Raw genomic sequence first — 22,641 nt, 5'->3', positions numbered from 1 at the left:
CCCACCCTTAGCAAAGATGTCAAGCCAACAACAAGAGAGAAGAGCTGACCTAGGCTCCAGTACTCCTGAGGGACTCAAGTCATACATACTCATTCCTGCAGCTTTAGTAGCTCTGGTCAGATGAACAAAGAGCCACCAGGTCAATTAAGCTCCTTCTATCCATGCAGCTCCTGAATCTTGAAGATGCAGTTTTGACTTTGACATTTCTATGTATTACCCCCAGATCCAGGGTATTTTAAGTATTAAAAAAAAAAGAAGAAGAAGAAGAAAAAAGAAAAAAGACAACAAATCTTGTGTTTTGTGTTTGCACTGCATGGGGTCTTAGACAAAAATACATGTCCCTTCTAGTATTGCAGGGGAGGAGCAAATTGTTGCCTTAACCACAATCCTTCCCTAAATTAAATGAAACAATTTCAGCAAGTCATAATTAATTTAATAGTCTATGCAACTTTTATGTACAGACATATATTGCCAACATAAGTGCAGAAAGTTAGCATTTATTCAAAGAAATTCCTTCAATCTGGCCAAACAAGGTAAGTTTTTGCAAGCAGCTGAAATAGAAACACACCAGTGCAGATAGACTCCCCTGCCAAGTTTTCACACTCCTGTCCATAAAATCATTTAGGTTGAAAGAGACCTCTAAGATCATCAAGTCCAACCACTTCTATGCATGGAGATCCCACAGCTGTTATGAAAAAAACCCAACTTTTTAAACCAAATCAGCAAAAGCCACATTCTCACTCTTTATTGCTTTAATTTTAAGAAACAGCAGCAATGTGCTGCCTTTGGATAGATATAACAACCCCCAAACACTTGGATATGGACAAGTGAAGTAAAATTTTGCTTAAAAAGGGGAAAATATGCCTAAACATTCAAGGGCTCTGTAGGGCTTAATGAGCTCCTAACTGCAAAGGTTGACTTGCACTGTCACTGCAGTAATTTTTCTCTTCCTATGTCATCTATTCTGTATGCCATATGGATATGGGCAGCCTTTACTTCAGCACTGCATTCCAGATATCAATCAGATAGGATAAGGAGCCTTTCCCTGTGCCTTCTGGAAGGCATTAGTTCCCCCCCCACTTCCTTCCCACATCTCCCTCGCAGGTGCATCAACATGAAAAAAGCCACTGAAGCCCCAAGGACTTTGTGGTCCAATGTACTCAGTGTTTGTTTGGCAGCACAATTCTTCGCCCTGCAAGAAAGCCTATCCCATGCACAGACAGCTGGAAGTAACTCTGACCCCTGTGACACAATTCAAAGCCTCCTCTGTTTGGCTTTTTGATTCCTGATTGACACACTCACTGCCAGGCAGAGATAAATGCTGCTGGGAGGACAATGTTGATCTGCTCGACTATTCTTGTGAAGGACTTTTTCAGAATAATAAACAAAAAACACTGGTGTGCTTAAGTGTCTGAATAGAACTGGAGGTAGACAGAGAGGGGAGTGGAGTGCTTTACAGAGGCTGGCAAGTCGACTGAAGAGTTAATTGTCTGGGTGTACAATGAGTTTATTCTGACCACAAACAAAGAGCTCCCTCTTCCTGGGTCTAGTCCTTCAAAAGCAAACGTGTCAAAAGCAGTCTGGAGCAGCACTCATTAATAGCAATGCTCTAGTCTCTGGGGTTCAGTGGCTTTAAAACTATTGAATCTTGAGATTCAGACAGAATCTCTCTAAAATCCAAAGTCCTTATTTACTGCCTAAGTTCTAAAGGGAGTTCTACAGTAATTAGCCAAAAGAAACCTCGCCTCTAACCTCTCAGTCTCTGCAGCCTTTAAACAGCTTCTTTTGAAAAATTAAGACATAGCAAGGTATTACCCTTCAAACATAATGCTGTAGACACCTTCCCCAACATGAGATCCAGTTTTATATTATTTCAATTATGTGTCATGTAAAAGTGACCCTTAATATCTCATACTTGGAAAGATACAAAATCCCAGCCCACATCTGGATGTGTATTTCAGAGCTTGCACTATAACAGGTCAAACCAATACAACGTCCAAAACCACCCCCTGGCTCTGGGGAAGTTCAGATCCAGATTCAGATTTGAACTTTGTAGGTTGAACCAAGCCCTTAAGGTAATTACCACTTAAAATACCTGACTCCCTTCTGTAAGTTGTGCAAACCTTTCTGGGGAGAAAAAAATCTTCCTAGTGCTGCTGCATGGAAGACAAGGCAGTTGAAAACCGAGCCATTAGACTTCACCACTTTGATGGCAAAACTCCTAGGGATTTTGGTGCCAATGCAGAGACACTACATGTTACTTGAACAAGCAGCAGCTACAAAGATCAGAGAATTAAGCTGAACTGTTAGTGAACTTTCTCATCAAGCAAATTTGCTTCACTACTTGTGAAAAGTTGTTGTTTTAACAGACCTACAAAAATCTATCATTCCAAAGCACATTTTTCTCAAGTGTATGGGCACGCTTCCGAGCAAAAGACAAGCTACCTGAAGATTATTAAAGCCATTATTTAAGAGCACTCACCTAATTCAAGCTTGAGACTCACCCTCTGCTCTCCCCTTTCTCAAGCTAAAATCCCCAATATAGGGCAATCAACTCATTTAGGAGGACAGAAGGGAGCCACAAGTTTGTGTGATCTCTCTTTTGTTCTACTGAGTAATAAGTGAGAGATTCAAAACCTCAAAAATAAGATTTCTTGGTTTGCAGCCAGTTTCTCTCCAAACTGTAAACAGTAAACCACAGTCTTAACCAGCTTTGCAGGCCTGGACTTTTGGACAAGAAGCAGCAGTACCCCACAGGTAGCCTGAGTACTGATGTAACTCAGAATAAGGAACCTGTACACAGTCCTGTTGTTTAGAACCAGACTTCTCAGTTCATTTTTGGGCCAAACTCCAACACAGAGATGATCTTCTCTACAAAAGCAATTTGTACATAAGATATGGGATAAAGAAGCACATGACCAGATCTTAGTTTGGTTATCAGAGCATTTCTGAGGTCAAATGCAAGGAAGCTTAAATGGAGAACACCTGTCACTGCACATAGATTTACCTTCCTGCAGTCTTACAGTGTTCAGATTTCACAGCCAAACTCCTTCCCAAACGGCAAAATAGGTCTCTTCAAAGATTTGGAAATAACAGGAAAAATAAATGCCCAAAGCCAGATTTGAACCTTATCTGTTAAAAAGGTGAAGCAGGTAATAAAGGTCAGGTTACTTTTGAGACCATCTTCAGTTTAGATTTGCACAAAAAGCTTTCTTTTTGATCAACATTGAATCACTGTCAAGCTGTGAAGACATTGTCCCCACTGTATCCTCCCCCACTTGCAGAGGCTTCTTATTCACACCCTTCTGTAACAATCCCAGCAGCAGTTTTATTCCTTAAGCAAACAGAAATCATCCTGTGACTTAGAAATACATGGTCCTGTCATCCAGCTCTGACCTATAGAATCAAGCCTCCAGTTATGCCACTGCCTCAAAGATAATGGCAACTAGGTTGCCAATCATTTTAATTGTCTTAAGTAAAAAAACCTTTACTTCACCTCCAGAGTGGCTCAAATTCCAGGAGAAGGAGAAAAGAAAAAAAAAAAAAAAAGAAGAAAAAAAAGAACCTGCATATCCATTCAAATGCTCTTGAGGGAGCTGCTATGATACAAGTAATTTTTCTTAATCTACCATTTCCACTCTATCAGATTCAAGCCCTTCTCTCTTTGAGCTTAGTCCCTCTCTTCCATCATAGGTAAAGTACTGCAATTCTTTGGAAGAAAGGACTATTTCCCTGGCATTGCTGTATTTTTCTATCCAACTGCTGTTCTGGCTACATTACTGAGTTAAAAACCAAAATGTTCTCCTTTTTTTAAGTACTGTATAAACTATACAATACTTTTAGCTTGAAAGATGACCGTATTCCCAATCCCATGGTTTCAAAATTCATTCTTTTACTTTGTTCACATATCTTCTGAAGTAAGTTATGCAGCAGCAGGGACAACACTAAAATCCCTCTTTGGATTAGAGTCCATTAGCCCCACTGAACAGCTTACCTAGAAATGCAACATATAAGTGCCATATATTGACTTGTATGTTTATTTCACAATACTAATGAATAATTAAGATAATTTCAGATCATAGTATCTAGCAGCAGCCAAACTATGAGCCCATCCTCACCAGCAATGTAAGAATGTTTAAAACACTATAGTTCAACTACTTTTTGGGAAAGGAGAAGGGGAACAAAGCCCAGAGTCCCAGCTCTGCTTCTGTCATCTGGTAAATTTTCAGACAGGATCTCAGCCTGCCTGTCATTGCAGACTGATGTTTCACAGCTGCTAGCAATGTTCTGCACACTAAAGAAATGAACCTCGACCACCATGGAAAGTGGCTCTTCTCCTTATGAACCAGCAACAATTTCAGTATGTAAAAAATCAGCTACGACAACACCTGGGAAGGCTATTGGAATGCCTTCAAAACTAAAAAACACGCACAGGCTGCAGAAAGAGGCTCCCAATGGGAGCAAAGAATATTTTTCATTCAGCTGTGTACTTAAGCTGTCCTTCAAGAGTCTAATGCCATCCCCCTACCGAGACACACACCTGAGGGGAAATGGAGACACAGCTAAAAGAATCAGGGGGACTAAATGGTTTTTTGGCATGCTCATAACATATAGCACCAAAAACTACCTATTACCAAAAATCACGACTACCTAACACATTTGCTGAGGAATGATGACATATTTACCAATTACCAGTGGCAGCTGGCTGTAGGGATGGCAGTCAGTTTCAAAGCAGAGTCTCCAAGGCTCATTTTGACCAGCAGACACCTTCACAGGTCAAATGGCATAGAAAAGCTTTGCTGTGGTAAATACAACCCAGCAATTATACAGCTGTAAATCCAGCACTTCTTTTTTTTCTACAGAAAAGGATCAAGGCAGTGAAGATGAGGGGAAGAACTGAAATGACCTTATTCTTCAGGGAGATTAACAATTGAAAGGAAATAAACTGTAATAAACACTGAATAAAGAATTAGGCTCTATGTCTGTGCAATAAAAACTGCATCCAAGTGCATATCAATATAAGCTACAACCAAATTATTTGGAAAAGCTGGTGCCAATCCATACAAGGGATATAAGGCCATCTTCCTCCAAGAAGGAGCACTGTCTGTATTAATGAACTGAGGAAAGGGAGGTGAATTAGAAGAGGCAATGTAATACATGGCTGCTCCAGAGTCCTGGCACTAAGCTTCACAGGGAAACTAGAGAGAAGAGGCACAAGACAGAGAAACAGACTAGCAATATTATACAGCCTGGGTAAATCACAGTCAGCAAAAGCTGGTCTATAGACTGTAAGGAGTGCTTGTTGGTGGATTTGGGTTTTTTTTATCCAAAGCAGAAACACCTCCAAAGTGTCAGTATTACTTACACTGTAGAGTGAGTGATGAGATCAAAAAAATCAGCAATAGCTAGCACTGGGAATGTTTAAAAATAGATTGAAGGAGGGGAAGTAAAGGAAGAGATGCTTAACATTTTTATAGTTTCGTACTTGGTAGAAGAACTTTTTTATTTCTCACCCTGTAAACACTACAAGTATTATAGATACTGCAGAATTTTAAGCTACAGTATCTTAATTTTGAACCATCTTCCATTTGGCACACTGCCTTGAGTGACATTTGAAATAAAACAGGGAGCAAAAATGTTTCCACACAAAGAAATATTTTGTTTAAGGCACCATATCTCATAGCAAGATTTTTAGCATTTGACATAGCCCTACACTTTGAGCAAAGTTTGCAAAAAGCTCTATAGCACTGTCAACAGCTGCATGATCACTGCTGGCAAAAGCAACAACAACCTTATGATTGTTTAGTTTAGCCTCTCTGGTTTTATTCTACCTACAATATATCACTTTTTTTTTTCTTCTTTTCCAGGAGCCTCTGCTTTGATGTGAAGTATTCTCTGTTTCCACATAGCCCAATAGACACCCCCTCCTCAACTACCTCCCCAGAAAGGCTGCTCAAAGTCCAAAATCAACTACCACCTTGTCACTTCTAAGCTGTGCAAGGGCCCAGATAGCTGCAGCTGTGGAAAAGGGAGCACATCTGAAATGCCCACAAGAACACTGTGATTCTGATTAAGAAAAAAAAACCCCAACAATTGTTTTGCAAGCTTTATATAGTAATAACAAGACCCCTAGCTTTGGAAACCTTTCTGAAGCTAGCTGGTAATACATGGTGAGCTGGGGCACGAGGTGTGGAAGAGTGTGGTTGCAGTACCACACTTTCTTCCTTCTCTCCCCAGTATCACTCACATTCCCTTTCACTCCTCTCCTTCCAGCTCTGGTTTCTTCAAGGTAAAGACTCTATAAATTCTCCCACATCTTCAAGGCCTATAAGTGGGGGGTTGGAGACAGCAGCAAATTTGCCAGATCAATGGCCATTTGAAATTCAGACATATGGCTGAAGCCCTACAGCTGCATGTGTTAATTACCACACGTGTCCCCTGTAAAGCAGTCTGTTAAACACAAAAAGAAAACAGAAGAGAAAAAAGCCTTTCCAAGGGATTAAGTAAATAGTCTAAATTTTTGACCCTGCTCCCCCAGACACATGCCTGTGTATAAGCTGCCTTCCTTTCTCCCAACACCTGCACACTGAGGAAGCACAAGACCCCTGCCACCTCTAGCCATGTGCAGCCAACCCATCTCAGAGTGTACTTTCCCCCTTCCAGCTCCTCATTTCCAGCTTCTTCTCTCGCCAGCCCCTCTCCCTTTCTCCTTTAGAGGACTAATTCCTGGCTGACAACCAGACTAGCCTTGGGCTTACAATACGCCTTTTCATTTCCTCGCAGGCAAAGAGAATGGATACCTCACTGTTATATCTGTATTGCATGTGTGAAAATGAAGAAAAAGGAGGGGAGGGGGAATATATGTTTTTCCACTGCTTGTTTCCACAGGTTTTTTCCTCCCTGGATCATTAAAGAGGAGTGTCAGAGCTTTGTGAGTGAGCACAATTTTGCTCTCTAAATACATAGACCCAGCTTTTTCACCCCAGAATCTGAATATTATCAAAAGGAGGTTTTCTATTTGATTATGACACCAAAGGAACAGTTCTTCACTGTGAGGGAAGGAATGGAATGGAGAAGAGAGGGAATCAAGTATGGTAACAGTACTGCTGGAAAGACCTCCAAGCGATCTAATGTGTTTCAGAAGGAAGTGTGTATGTACAGAATAAAGCATCTCAGTGTACACAGGGCATAAGTGACAACACATTCTAAACATTAACATATTTTTATTTCAAGGTGAAGGTCAATCTTCAAGTTACAGACTGTCAGACATCCACAGGTGTATTGTTCAAAATGAACCAGAGACAGCTGATTTTAAGAATCATCTCATTTAATGGCGTATTTGTGAGAAGCTGAACAGTCAAGATGAAACCTGTCAAGCCCTTACACAAATTGCTTTGCTGCAGCACCTGAAGGTCCCATCAGAAACTGAGCACCAGGCTGAGCCCAGGAACATGTAATAAAAGACACAACACTGCCCAGAAAAATTCAGTCAGTGGGGAAGACTTCTCCCATCCTTAGCCTTTACCAAAGCATTTTGCAGTGCAGCTCCCTTGCTGTCAACATAGAACAAAAGTCCAGATGAGCACACAGAGGAAAGCTGTTATTACAGATAGATCTGTTGTAAAGAAGCTTTAATTCCCTTAGGTGCCATCTCAGGAACTTGAACAAACATTGAGGTTGTCGCTCCAGCTTCTCTCTACCTTATTTAAGGGCACACATGGTCTGCATGCATTCAAGATTTCCCATCACAATTTCATAGTTTATTTCTCTTATAGAGAAACTTTGACAGAGCTCATGGGGCAAAGGAGTTGAAAGGAAAGTATTTCCAGCCCCTTGACCAAACACCTGCACCACGACAAAACACATTTCCTGGTGCATTACTCTGATTTGAAAGAAAACAACACTAACATTCAGATGTCTAGATTGTATAAAGCATGCGAAGAATAATGTCAACAACTCTTAAAAAAAAAAAAAGGTTTTGAGCCTACATAAAGTATTTTAACAACAAAACCAACTGACAGACCCCAAAGTTGTTCCATTTCTCTGCAAGCTGTAATGATCAGACACCAGAAATCCATGTATAGCACATAAACAGTTAATAATAACTTAATAGATGTTGTTTAATCAATTGTTAGTCTACTTATTAGATCTACTCACCAGGTTGCTCAATACTATGACTTAATAATTTTAAAACCTTTACAGCTGTTCTTAAGGCATTACAGACAGGACTTGTCTGTAGATTGCTATAATAACACTTGTAAACTACAATTTTATTAAGTCATATTATATAGACTAAGCTACCGATTGGAACTGCTACTTTATAGATGAAAGCAGAATTCTTGCATTGTATCAAACAAAATACACTTTAAAACAGAATTTGCCTTCTTTTATACTTGCCAATGAAACTTTCTTCAGTCTCAAATTTGATACATATGTTCTGAGGCCCACAAAAAAGTCTTGATGAAAACTAAACAATTTCAGACAAGGCAGCGATGTGAGGAACCAAAGGGATTTGTTTTAGTTCTACTGTTTATGTAACAAATTTGAAGTTTTACTTCTAGACTTTAATATTTCAAAAATCTGTTTGCTTCATGTGATATATCTAAGCGTTTTTAGAACATTGCTCTGGGAAAGTTATCCAAAATACACAGTATTGTAAAATTACATTCCTCTGTTTTCAAAAAATTGATCACAATTCCCATTTAAAAGCTGGGTTCTTGCTATATAATAAAATCTGTTATGTTGGCAAACTACAGTCTACTATACCTGTGAAATTGACTTGCTTTCTACAGTTACATTTAACTGGAACTTAAGAAATACTTTTCTAGATGATATACAGTATAGAGACAGCAATAGGAATCAGAGAGAATTCTGACTATTTACAAGCTGGCAAACCTCCTGATTAAGTTAATAGTATTTTTTACAGAACCATTCTTATAATAGGGAAGCAAACTTCAATTCTACTGCTAAGTTTGCTTGGAAATAAAAATATGAGCTAACCAAAATCTTATGTGCTACAAATTCCATCTACAGAAATTTTGCTCACAGCTCACTTGAGCTATTGCAGGACTGCTTTTTTTTTTACACTAACCTCCCCTTAACTTCTCAGTCAACTGAGCTTTTATCCTAGTTTCACAAAAAGCAGCACATATTCATGTTTTTCCCATAGACTGTTTCCTAACTCCCTGACTTTAACAGGGTAGACTGAGAAACTGCCACCATCAATATGTGGTAGAACAAATCAAGCTTTTGCACATCTGAAGGACTTGCAGCACTCCTGTAGCACACACACATAGCAAACTGGTTGCTTTCAGGAAGCAGGCTTATTACATATGCATAGTAGAGTCTGAATTTCCACTGAGCTACACTACACACCCAGCTCTACCCACAAGCATCAAATTGTTTGTGCACATTTTCAGCACACGTGTATCTTTTACCCATGAAAGATCTGAAAAACACCAGTCCTAGTCTAGGAACATCACATGATGAAGCTAAAACAGTTCAGAAAATGATACTTGCATGAAAATTCTCCATCCGGATTTCTAAATTAGCATATATTTTTAATTAAAATATATACATTAAACATAAGGGATCCAGATGAATTCTTTGGGTAGCTCTGCAGACTTGCTACCTGCTAATGTTCTACAAGAAATTAAACATGAGATGGTGTTCACCAACTAGAACCAACACTTAACTTCATACTTCCTCGGTAAACTTGTATTTACTTCATCTTATCGATGAAGGCCACACAATATTTCTCTTTATTTGCTGTATTCTCCACTAATTGCTAAAGACACCAATGCATTTTCTCAGTGTTTATGAGGCTGGAGACACAGCTGAAGCTCAATCTGTGTAACAGCACAGTTGTGTCTCAATACAGTTTCAATATAGTATTGTGTTTCAGTATAATATTGTATAATATTATTATAATATTATTATATTATAATAAGTATAATATTATTATATTATAATAAGTATAATATTGTGTTTCAATATAATATTGTGTTTCAATATAGTACTGAGTTGAATCCAGAAAGACCTGGAGAAAGTGAAGACCAAAGTCCCAGTCTGATGCTTTAGTCACATTTCAATTTGGCAGGTATTATCTGTCTTCTGTGAGACATCCTGTGGAGGCCACGTGCTCCTCTCCCTGCAAGCTGAGGGCAGGTGAGTTAGGGCCACCTGCACCTGACTTCTTACCACCAGCAGACACAGCTTCCAAGTCCCCAGGTACAAGTGGCTCCATTTATTTTCCTCAGCACAAGCCTCCTTCGCCTGGGTTTGCCTGAGGAGAGTGTTCGCCCTTTACCGCTCAGCCTAATTACTGACTCACACTAATGGCTCATTACTGATTCAAATTGCTCAGTCTCTTGGCTGCATAACTGGGCCATTAGCATTTTCTAGAGGTAAGACTCTTGGAAAAAAGCACGAAAAAAGCCACAGAATGGGCCAACTAGCCCACAATTGCAGCCCAGAATTTTCCTGCCAACAAAGCCTGCCTTTAAACTAATTTCTGACAGTTAAACCCACAAAAAGGAACCCAATTCTACATGTTTAATTGGCAGGAATTTCAAGTTGCTCATCTTCGGTTTCTCAGCAGGAATTTCAAGTTGTTCATCTTAGGTTTCTCAAACTGTTTCAGTGTTTTATTGCATGCTGCAAAACTCAAAGAGAAAAGGCTTTTTGCAGCTCCATACGAGAGTCATGTCAACATGTAAGATAGTGAGTGTACAACAAGCTCAGCCTGGGCTTTGCTCTTCTGCAGGGCCATTACATTTCACCAACAACTGTTCAGGCAATTGCAGATGCTATTGTCAGCTTTTGCAATAGGGAAACAAGACAAGTCAAAACAGGCCTGGAACATTTTGCACTGCTAAAGACTTTATACAAGAAAAAGGGAGTTCGTATCACTCAAGACTCTTCATGACTGACACTGAAAGGTACTCCAGCCCAAATTTACACTGCAGTTGTATCACCTTTAAATCCCACATTACTGGGATCCATCCTTTTCCATTTCCTTCATTCAGTTGGTTTAAAAATGGTACCATACAGTGTCCAGAACAGTAAACTAGCACTAATGAACCGGTATCCCCACTTCAATATACTTCCTCTTTGCTCACTTTTAATTTTCTGTTTCCAGTTTTAAGACAGAAGACCAGGTGAATTTACAGAGATAAGCAGTTACATGGTTGTTTTTTACATCCCTCTGATTCCTAGGCAGACTACTTTTAAAACCTTCTTGGTGACTGTAAAAGACACTACTCCTGATTGCAATATGCTAAATCTGAGCTAAAACCCCAACACTTCCCAGATAAAGAAAATAAAACTTTATTTTGTTCCATGTTTACTTCTTTTGTCTCAAAGTATGGCACAATATCCCTGTGGCTGGAAAGGAATGCTCTGCATTCTTTAGGCAGGGAAGAAATCCAGTAAGGTTGGCTCCAAGGATGCCTTTCACTGCTTCTTAAAACATTAACAACATCCTAATGGGAGAGACTGGGGAGATCCAGACCTGTAGAGGACAGCATGCATTTTCCTAGTGTCTCAGGATCATCAAACTAAGCAGCAACTGGAGAAAATTAATGCAAGAAGCTCCTTATGAGAAAGGACTGTACAAAGAGCAAAAGAAATCTGCAGGTTCTGGATACCCTAATCTCACAGAAGAGCAATTACATTTCTTGGGAACTTGTTCTTCACTTGTGGGAAAAATTCAGCACAAAAAGGACATTGGTAAGTGTCTGAGCTGAAAAGTCACAAAGCAAGCATGCCCTGGAGGGCCTAGGTTTCCATTCCACCTCATGCAAACACACATCCATCTCCTCAGGCCCAGGTCTGCTCTGCCTCCCAGCAACTGAACACTTCTCAGACACAGAACAAATCAATATGGCCTATTTTAAAGTTTTAGGTTTGGTGCCAATTCAATTTGATTTAAATTACCTTATGGGGCAAATTGTATGATTAACTGGCATTGCATCATACAGCAATAGCAGCAATATAAAAAATGGATAACCAGAGCACGGAATTTAGAAATAAGAAGTACCTCTTGCCAGCATGCTTGCCTGTTCTCTGTAGAAAGCTCCACAGAACCACTTTCTGGAACTACATGCCAAGCCACATGAACATAAAGCCATTTTGTTTTCTTCCCATCAGTAATGAGAGAGCCTGTGAGCAGAATCATGTGCTACCTCATATCTTCTGGTACTCCAACATACCTACTGAGCCCCAGAAATTAGAGCTCAACAGGAAGGAAAAGAGGGAAAAAGATCTGGAGAAAGAGTTATTACCAATAACCAGCCTTTTTCTCCTTCCAATATTAATTTGTTTCTTCTAAAGGAGAGCTAATGTGCTAGTAAAGTCTTCATTTATTACCCAGCAGCATAAGCCTACCCATCCACGCTGTTTCTAAGGCAGAGCAGCCTCCACCCTTTTGCCCTGAAGACTTGAAAGGCACGAAGTTTATTAGCTCATATTTTACATTCCTGTATGAATGAGAAAAAAAAAAATCACTTTTGAAAGTCTTAGCTAGTCTTTGTCTTCCTCAGAGTACCTATTCTGTGCCAGATATGCTCCTTGACTATAAGACCCTCACTCAGGGATGGAGAGAGGGGGGAGTCTGCTGTGCAATAGGAAAATTCCAAAAGCTCCCAAATCAGATGGCAGTTGCCCAAAGAGATATCAGAAGTTTCCAGGCTGTGCCTCTGCAACAGAAGAGTCATCACTGACCCAGTTCCTGCTGGACCTGTCTTCATCCTGCCCCTTTTGTCACCCTGCAAAGGGCAATCTTTGCAGCAAGTGTCTGAACACCCAGAGAGAACAAATAGTTATGTGCATGATGGCTTGCCACCAGTATTCAGAGAAGCCAGACCTGCAGCAACCACCTTGCTTCAAGAAAGCCAGGCTGTTCTTGATTCCAGCTTCCTTCCAACAGGACCTGATACCGGAATTTTGAATCAAGGTAACTTAAGGCAAGGGGAAAAAATGATAAGAAGGACGAATTCATCTTTAGATTAGTCATTTTCACACAAGATGAAAAAGTAATGCTGTGTCCATCAAATTTTAAACTAAATTATTACATCTTCTAAAAGCCCTCTTGATTTTCAAAGATCCATTAAATAGCTGTTCATAAGTATTTTTCTAACACAATGGAATAGGGCCAGACTTGCTTATGTGTGGGTTTCTAGCAGATATGAACAGATTCAGAACTGCAGGAGACAGAAACTTTACATGACTGCTTGAAGCATTCTGGCCCAAAGGGAAATGTTTCCCCTTTGACAGCTACTGCACAGGACGTTTCTGCAGCCACAGGACCAAGCATACCATCCTTAAAACAGGATGCCACAGGCAGCGCCAAGGAGAATCAATTTATATTACAAATTTTAAATTAGTTCATACCATTTAGAGTTTTCTTTTTGCATGTTCCAACCCCTCAGTTAATAAAGGGAGTGCAGAAGAAAAAACAATTTCAGATGTTTTCCCCTTTTGCTCCTGTTTCTCATGAAATCCAATGTCAGCTGCTTTCAATTCTAGAACAGACCAGGACTACCCAGGTAAAAAGCCTACAAATAACTCCAAAATAATGCAGATTTCAAGAGCTATTTGATTTGCTTGTACTTCAGGCTAGACTGGCAATGATTGCATTAACAGAATTATAACCATGTGTTCAGGTGCCAATTACACATTAATGCATAATTACAGGTTTAAAGAGACATGTCCTTACTTAAAATAAGAAACAGGCTTCAGCATTCAGTCTCAGCTAAGTAGTTTTCCTTGCATATTTCTTCTCCTTAACTTAAGCTATTATATACAAGCAATAGGCTGCAGAGCAGATGTGCTCAAAATACATCTCTACTCTGAATCCCCATTAAGTGTTTTCAGGGCCTGATTGATATTTCCAGCATGGAAGATGTCCCTCAAAGTATTGGCATCAAAGTCAGTGTTTTCCTTCATTCTGAAGTGTCAGGAATAACTGGTTTACACAGTTAGCACTCAAAATCCTGCTTTGGTTATCAAAACAGGAACTTCTCCCAGGAAAGAGCATTCATCCTCACCAGCAGAAGTGAGGATGCATTCAGCACAGCTTTCCTGGAGTACGGAGACACACTCAAAAGCTGACTCTCCACTGGGGCTAGGGGGGGGAAAGGCTGAAAATTAGGGTGTGGAAAAGGCCTAAAGACATATTTGAGTGCTCCTCTATATATACTTCAGTGGTCAACCCTCCCAAAACCATTGCAGCAAATGCAAATCAGAGGACACAGGGAAGAGCTACGAATACTCACAGGAGAAGAACAATGACCCACCTAATGACTTGATCAGGAAGGGCAAGGACTGAAGACAGGAGTCTAAAGAAGGAGCATCAATGCCTGTGAGGTTTCCAAGCACTGATAAGGTTTAATTCAGCACTGCTCCAACTGGCCAGAAAGTTTTATGCTCTGTTAAAAAACCCCAACTTTCAACGCATACAAAGCCACAACCATGACATTGGCACTCCTGTTTCCCAGAATACAGATCATACTGACAGCCTTCCTACTTTCTAGGGATTTTACTGAGAAATGCTCAGCATATTACTTCAAGGTGAACAAGCAGAGGTTATTCTGGACCATCCATTTTTTGGGAAGCTCAGATTTCTTGTACTTCAACTTAGCTGAGAAGCACAGAGCAGAGAACACGCTTTTCTACTCCACAGGGAGCAGAACAGTCACCTTATTCCTCCTCCTGAAAGGGGAGCTCTAGTGGCACATCCACCCCTGCACCCTGGAGCTGGTTAGGAACCCATGTTCTGAGCTGTCTTAAGGGACTTGGCTGGGCAGCTGCTCTTACAAAAGTTGGTGAAGCACAGGACTCCACTCACCTTTCCTTCCCGAATTACCCTGGCTTGATGGTTTATCAGTTACAGAACCTAAAGGGAGGAAAAAAAAGAAGAAAATATATTCATTTAGATGCTGCATGATCACACAGAGCATATGCTGTCACAATAATACAGTCAATATCTCAACCCATAAAGCATCTATTTTACTTGTCAACAGTTCCATTTAAGACTCAGAGAGCCTGTGGCTTCAACCAAATTGAAAAGTATAAGGAAGTTTTATGCATGAAGACATTAAATTGGGATAAGGGTAAACAAGAAGTCTTTAGTAGCTGGATCTAGTGATTTGAAAGACTTCAACAGAGCATCATGTTAGTAAGAAACCTGGAATAAATCCAAGAGCAAGAAGGAAAGATCAGTAAGAGTCACTTCTTTCACTTGCAAATGTCAGGAAGAACAAATCAAAAGCAGATGGGGAGAGTGTGCAGGGAATGCAAGCACAGTATTCCAGAGGAAAGGGATTAAGTGGGACAATTTGCAGAAAATGGATTTCAACCAACCCCTGAACATCCCCAGCTGTTTGAAATGGGACACTGAATAAGATCCAGCATGTACTTGAACAGAACATATCTTGGGTTGTTTACTATAACTAGCATCTTTACATAGTATATACGATTCTATGCTTGGTTCTGCAGTCTGCTTTAGTGCTTCATCACAGTTTTCTACTAAAATTTGAACAAGTAATAAAAGCTTTTCAAATAAATCCATTACCAAAATGTATAGAAATCTGTGACAAGTTGTTTTTGTTTGTTTGTTTGTTGTTATTTTGGTTGGTTGGTTTTTTTTTTTAATAGCTTTATACACAGGAAACTGATTCTTCCATGCACCATTACTACACAATTCCAATGATTACTGAACATTTAGGAAACATGGATCAAAAGTCAGCTTTAAAGAAGGTAGCCCTGACAGCCCCAAGAATCTGATCAAGACAAACTCTAAAAAACTATTGCCTGGACACTTTCACTTGCATATCAGTTCACACAGATCTACGGCTGAATTACAAGTAGTAAGCACAAACTCAGTCATCATATGTCTAACATCTGTGTCCTACAGTACAAAATGACTTCACTTTTCCGCAACACAATTTCATAAGCAGCACAAGACTAACTGAATAGATCAGTAAAAGTCTAAAACAAGCCCTACCAAAATGATATACTGGAAATGGCGTCATAATGTCATATTCTAAAGGTTTAAGCCAAATTATTGTAGGATTGCACTAATAAAATAGGATATTAATTTTTTTTCTTTCCACATGCCTGTGAAAAAGCAAGCATCTCCTCAAGGTACATTGGGTCACTGGTTCTCAGACAGCTCTCCCACTCAACTCAAACCCTTATACTTATTACCACAAGTAATTAGTGCAAGTTTGCTTATTACCACAGAACACCCTACAGCCAAGAGGACACCGTATAAGGTGAGAAAAAAATCAAAATCCCAAAGGTTTGACTGCTGTCATGCTCCAACCTAAAGGGCAAATGCTGCAAGGTGTGACAGAACTATACTAAAAACCCCTGAGGTGCAGATTGTAGAGCATGAAGCCATGTGGCATCACTAAACATGTTATAACAAACTCCTATGCTTACTGCCTTTTCCTTCTTTAATTTTTTTGGGGGGGAGACAGGAAAGTGAGAAGGGCAGCACAATTTCAGTGTTGTCCTTCAATTCTCCCCAAAGTACAGAATAACCCTGCCTGCGTTTACTGTGGTGTTGTCACAGCAGGACTGTTCATAACAGCTCACAAAACTAGACCACTATTGATCAGGTCCATATGAAAATCTGGAGCCCAACCTCATTCCACTTGAGCCATAGACTACCATATCAAACGGTGTGGAGGTATAAAAAAACACCTTACTATTTTTTAAAGAAACTTACGGTTTTGGTCTCAAACTGCTGGGCAACAAAGTAATGTCAGGCTGAGTACCCAGAAACACATCACTTAATAAACATGAGTAACAGCCCGGGTCTGAACCACCCTCTTGTGAGCTGTGGCGCAAGCCCAGTGTTGTCCACACCAAGACACAAACACAGGGATCCTAAACTAAGCAACGTGGCCAAAAGACCCAAATTCATTATAACAGCAGGACCCCAGAAACTGACAGTTTTGCAGAGGACCACCTTCAGGAATTAACTGAAATCACTCTGTACAAAAAAATTACTCCATGTTTCTCAAAATACAGCCCAAGAACCATTTCATTACAATATAGCTCATGGAAAAAAGTTATCCCATCTGTTCAGCAAATCTTCAGTGTTGGTGTACACAGCAACACTGGCTCTTGTCTTGGCTGCCACAGGTTGTCACCTTAGTGCTTTTTTCTTACTGAGCCTCGCAGAAGTGTCTGTATCCTAATTGCAGGGTGGACATGCCAGAGTCCAAAGTACAGCATTAAGTGGGGTAAATTGGCCAAGTCACCTGGAAGATTAGGCTCTCAGAAGGATGCATTCACCCCAACCCTCTGGTTATAAAGTTAGTATTTGCTGAAGCCACTCCCACAGTACCTGAACATACAGGAGTTTTGTTCTGTACAGAAGAGCCGCTAATAGGCTTTCCATCAGGTGTCACACACCAGCAGTATCCAGTGTAGGTATGGCACTGCACCTGTTTAATAAAACAAAGAGCAGGCATTTCATTTCTCGCTCTATCACCAACCACTTTATTATCATTCAGCATCTTATTGGAAGTCCCAACCCAGAGGAGTCACAAACACATGCTTCAGAGCGACGAGGTCTTACAGAAGACTTCCTCTGATATCATTACCTTTTCTTCCCACACTTCCCCCCCACCCAAAGGAAGGAGATTTCTCCTACTCCAACTCCTGTAGCTGAAAATTCAGGAGGCAAAAGTTACAAGTAACCATCTGAGAACACTTTAGTTGGGAGATACAGCAGTTGTGTCTCAGTTCATTCCATCCTCTGCTACATCCCACTTACTATTTACTATTATAAACTTGTCCCGCTGCATCCCAGCTGGGTTATGGAAAGGTCACCCTATCCCAAATTCTATAGCCACTGCTTGAGAGCAGCATCTGTAGGCATTTCAGAAGCATTTTGTTCAGTAACATGGCTGGAAAAGCACAATACTGACTTGGTTAACAAACCTTCTCCGGTAGATTTAAGCTCTATTGTGTCATTATGTCAAACTACACAGATGGAGCAAGACCCAACATGCTTGCTCCTCATATATTCACGTGGACTTAAGAACTTTTGAGGAAGGTTCTAGTGAGTCCAAAGGTACACAGTTTAAAATTCATCTTGATCGACTTTAAAGCTCTACTTCTGAACTGAACATCTAGAGTTGCCCAGTTCCTTCCTTCACCACAGAAAGACACCACAATTACAAATTCAGATACAGAACCTCTCAAGTAAGAATAAATAAGTTCTGATCTAGCAGACTGATCTTCGTAACATTTATGTAGATATTAATTCAGCACCACTAAAATTTCATTCAGCCTAACAAATCTAACGACAGCCTTTGCCTCAGCTTCCAGAGTAGCCGGCAACTGGATGAAATTCAGGATGCCTTTGACATCTTTGAGATCAAAGTAAACTACCATTGTACAGGCATCTGTGTAAACACTAACCAGTCCCAAAATTCTTTCTAACCAGCATACTTTCAGATGGAGTTAAATGTGCACATCAATACCTTTAAATAGTAGAGAAGTGCATCCTGTTACTATAACCTAGAGATGGCTCCTTCAATACATTTCAGAAAAAAAGCCATTAAATGAGACCATTTCAGAAGCTGCCTTTTATTTTACTTGTAAAATGAATTCTGACCGTTCTCTCTTTTTCCAAACAAGTTCATTGAAACCAATTTCCAATTCCAGTCCTCTTCACAGAGAAGAGAAAAGTGATGGGGTGTTTGTGCTGGTCCCCTCATTAAGGATCCTTCAGAGCAAAACCAGTCATTCCCCCTCGCTGACAGCTGGCTTCAATGCCCTAAGGTAGCGAAGTTTGTTCAGAGACTTAATGACAGTTTTTTTAAAAGGCTTTGAATATCACATAAAACATGATCTAAGAGCAATTATAACACAGTACGTCGTGTTTATCTTGGGTTTTACTTGTTTATCTTGGGTTTTACTAAAGTGCAAATCAATCATTTTGCCTCAAGCATTTACTTTTAGTAGCCAAAATCAACAGTCATCTCATGTAGCCATGTTACTGCAGTCACTGTCACTGCTATTTGCAGATTAATTTTCCTTCTCTCAATATATCACAATATTGATTCCAAATTACTCAAAAGTATTATGACTACAATAAGCAATAATCAAGTTAGAAAATATTTGTTATTGCTCAATGAAATCAACTGAACACTCAAAATAAATGTGATGGATCTGCTTGGGTTTGTGTTTAGAGTTTATCTTTGCTGATCACACACACACAAGACTGCATTCCCAACAGCACAAGAAGCAGTCTTTACATTGCATTAATTCTAAAAATCCTACCAAGGGATAGAGCTAAATGCCAGGATAGGGTCTCAAATTTTTAGGGCAAGACCATTCCATGTTACACTATATAAAAAAATCCAGTGTACCCAGCATTTAAAAAAACTCAAGTATTAGTCACTTGATAGTCCTTTAGCCAAGCCTTCAGAAAAATAAAGTACATGGTAGAGGAGTCCTGAAAAAATATATTGACATAAATTCAGGATAGATGCATTAACTAAGTATGTTATGTAACTCAGCTCAGTGGAGAGCTGCGAATTACACACACTCATTTATGCAAGCCAAGCACATTACATCCATGAAAAAAAGTGAAGTAATTTTGTAAATAACTAGGCTAAGAAATGCTAGTCTTCCTTGGACTGGTATCCCATGACCTTTCCCCCCGCCTTGTTGCCATTAAGAAAGAAATTGCCATTAAAAAAGGGAGAAAAAAATCTGAGACTGACAGCACTCAGCACTTTCACAACAACCACAACCATATGTTTTACTGCAGTACAAAAGGACTTCCCTTCTACAGATAACAGCTGCAATTAAAGCTCAGCCATTATCCCGAAGACCAGACAGCTACCCATGAAGAATGGGCACTGCAGAAATCTCCAGAATCAGTGCAATTGTTTTTCCTGAATGTCCTCACACTGAGACCTTTCAGCATGATACCTGACCAGGTCTCAGCACAATTCAGGGTCATAACAACAGTGGCCTACAGCCTAGAGTTTGCAGCTTAAAGACTGGGAGAGACAGTAAACTCTTCACCACTTACATAAGACTGGTATAACACTGAAAAAAGTGTAAAGGCAACAGCTGATCCAGTACCCTTTCTAAGCACTGTGTGTAAACAAACATAAAATGTCAACTATTTCAGAGCACCTCTGGCAGTAAATATCCAAAATTTGGGGGTTTACTTTAAAATTTTCCATTGATCTTATATTTGAGCTTTTATTTCTAAATAAAATTTCAATTGTCAACCCAAAATTCAACCTCATTCTCATCCTAGTCCCAAAGTAGTGAGATTTTTAAACACTTATCACCAGGAAAGTAAGTATGCAAAAGCATGACAGATGTTTACTGCACAGATCTAATCTTCAGTTATTGAGTTAATTTTGACTCAATACATGTTAGAAATAGTGTGTTTGACTTTTTTGGCTCTCAGTCTTCTAAAGCTAAGCACTGAGGCAGAGGAAATACAATCTTATATACTAAAATACAATTTTATATACTTAATAGACTTGATTTAACCAAGCTGCAACTACAGAATGCCTGTTACTGCTGGAAAGGCACATGACAGAATTTGGTATCTCAGATTAACACACACCTGTCCAACAGCTGTATTGTAAGTTACATAATAGGAAATCAGGTAAATAAAACCTGTAAATAATTCAAGGTCTTCAACAGATTCCCCAATAACATCTACATATATTTTTAAAAAAATCTAATTGCATTTTAAAGCACTGCAAGCAGCCAAATCCCTGATCATGCAGAAGGACACTGTTCCTATTTTTCATGGAGAGATAGGTCATCTTACCTGTGTCTCAACTGAAGGATGAAAAGCATGAGGGACAAACCCAAGAAAAATTGCTCTATATCACCACTCCCCAAATTAAAAGTGTAGCAGCAGTTTCCCTATTCCACCCTGCCATTGCAATGTGTTAAATCAAACAGCAGCCAATATACTGGCCATATGATTAAACACCTGCTCTCAAAATTCCTTACAATATGTAAGTATTAAAGAGTAGTCATTGGGTGATAACTCTGACTCAAGTTCCTCAGGGGGAAAAGAAGCCATTCTTTGGGTTTCTTCAGTATCTCACTGGCAATGCCAGAACCTGATTCTAAGTAAAGCTTCTAAACAAGCAAGCTTCTAGACAAGCAAGCAGCATGCCTTTATAGCTATTGAACAAATGAGGATCAAGGGGATGTTGCTCAGATAGAAACTGGAAGTGAGAGAGAAATTGTATACACATATGATGGAGAGAACAGAGGCAAAGCAGCAATTCTGTGATGGCTGAAACCAGTTTCCATGGAGTTACAAGAAGAGGTAGTTTGCTTGAAGTAACCTTGGACAAGCACTGGCCTGACAACAGGAGTACTCAGACTAGCCTCTCACTGCTGTTCAGATGAAATGTTTAGCAACCCATTCCTATCCCATCATAGATGGGATTTCCTGGCTCCTTCCACAATGGAGGGTAGAGATGAGAAGGGAAGAACATTAATTCTGTACTGAAAGCTATACTTCTATGAGAAAAGGAAAAACACATCCAGGTTTTGAATGGCACTGCTGAGGCTAAGGGCAGGCAGCAGAGCTACTGACTGCACTCATAGCACCAGGCAAGGCTCCAAATCCTGGCTGCATCCAGGTGCTCCTTGTAAACACTGTAAAAACAGCTGAATAAATAGCTCCAAGCCAGCAGGTCATCTAGTCAGACCCAGGGAGCAGAAGCCAGTGTGACACAGCAATTCTTTAATCAAGTCTTTCCTTTGTTCAAGCCTCTGAGGCTCAGCTAGACAAGTCCTCTGAACCCAAGTTAGTGGTACACAACTGCACACTGGCCTGATGGCTGTTTATCTCAACTCTGCATGGTGATCCTCTGTTCTGGTTCACATGCCTTGCTGTAATGCTTAGACCCTTCATCTTGTTATACTTTTTGCTACATTAGGAGTCAGCTGATTATTGTCAGAAGCTACCTTAACTTTATAGGCAATTTTAGGGGAGCTATGAATTAGTCTGCATCTTGTGTTTCAGCCTCTTTGGGACTGCAGCCCCTTAAACAATTCTTGTCACTTTTTCTGTTCTCCACTCATATTAAATCCTTCACAAAGGGTGTTGTGCAAATGTTCCCACCAGGGCTTTACACAGCACCCACCTCCCTCAAGTCTATGCACCACTCAAGAAATGCTTCCTCCATGGGAATTTCACTGTTCATATAACCAGGGAAAGAAATGATCTGAAGCAAAAGAATCTTAATCATGATCAAAGGCATCTCCATCACACACGCTGGCACATATGTTATTTTTAGTTCAGGAAAAGGGTCCTCAAGAGAGGCTTTCTGCTTCTGACACAGAATGTGACACTTTGAAGCTAAGAATGACCTTACATTGTCACCTCCCTTAAGTATGTCCACTCTCTCTTTAAGAACCTGTTCCTTTGCTATCTCAACTGGTACTTCTTTGAAGAAATGCCATAAATAAGCAAAGTTCTTACCTCCTTACCCACTCATGGTTTATCTTTAGCATAACATACAAATGAGAAACACAATGAAAGCCACAGGAAGAAAGCAAGTGTTTAAGCAGCAAACCTCCAGAGCAGTACTCACAGAAAGCTACAGCTACTATCTTTTA

The 22,641-nt window shown here is 39.9% G+C and overlaps 1 protein-coding gene across 6 annotated transcripts in view; it reads right to left on the bottom strand.

Moving 5' to 3' along the window:
* SMOC1 (SPARC related modular calcium binding 1) overlaps positions 1 to 22,641 on the bottom strand; it is a 163,623-nt gene that overhangs the window by 55,744 nt on the left and 85,238 nt on the right. For all 6 annotated transcript variants that reach the window (XM_064424381.1, XM_064424378.1, XM_064424377.1 and 3 more), the window contains 2 exons: positions 17,360 to 17,459; positions 14,849 to 14,896 (listed from right to left, as the gene is read on the bottom strand). In XM_064424381.1, the coding sequence (XP_064280451.1) occupies positions 14,849 to 14,896; positions 17,360 to 17,459 (148 nt within the window). The remainder of the gene's footprint in view (positions 1 to 14,848; positions 14,897 to 17,359; positions 17,460 to 22,641) is intronic.

Source organism: Passer domesticus, chromosome 6 (assembly GCF_036417665.1).
Source record: "Passer domesticus isolate bPasDom1 chromosome 6, bPasDom1.hap1, whole genome shotgun sequence".
Lineage (NCBI taxonomy): Eukaryota > Metazoa > Chordata > Aves > Passeriformes > Passeridae > Passer > Passer domesticus.
The sequence above is the reverse complement of the archived record's forward strand: the minus strand, read 5'-3'. Positions and strand labels throughout refer to the sequence as shown.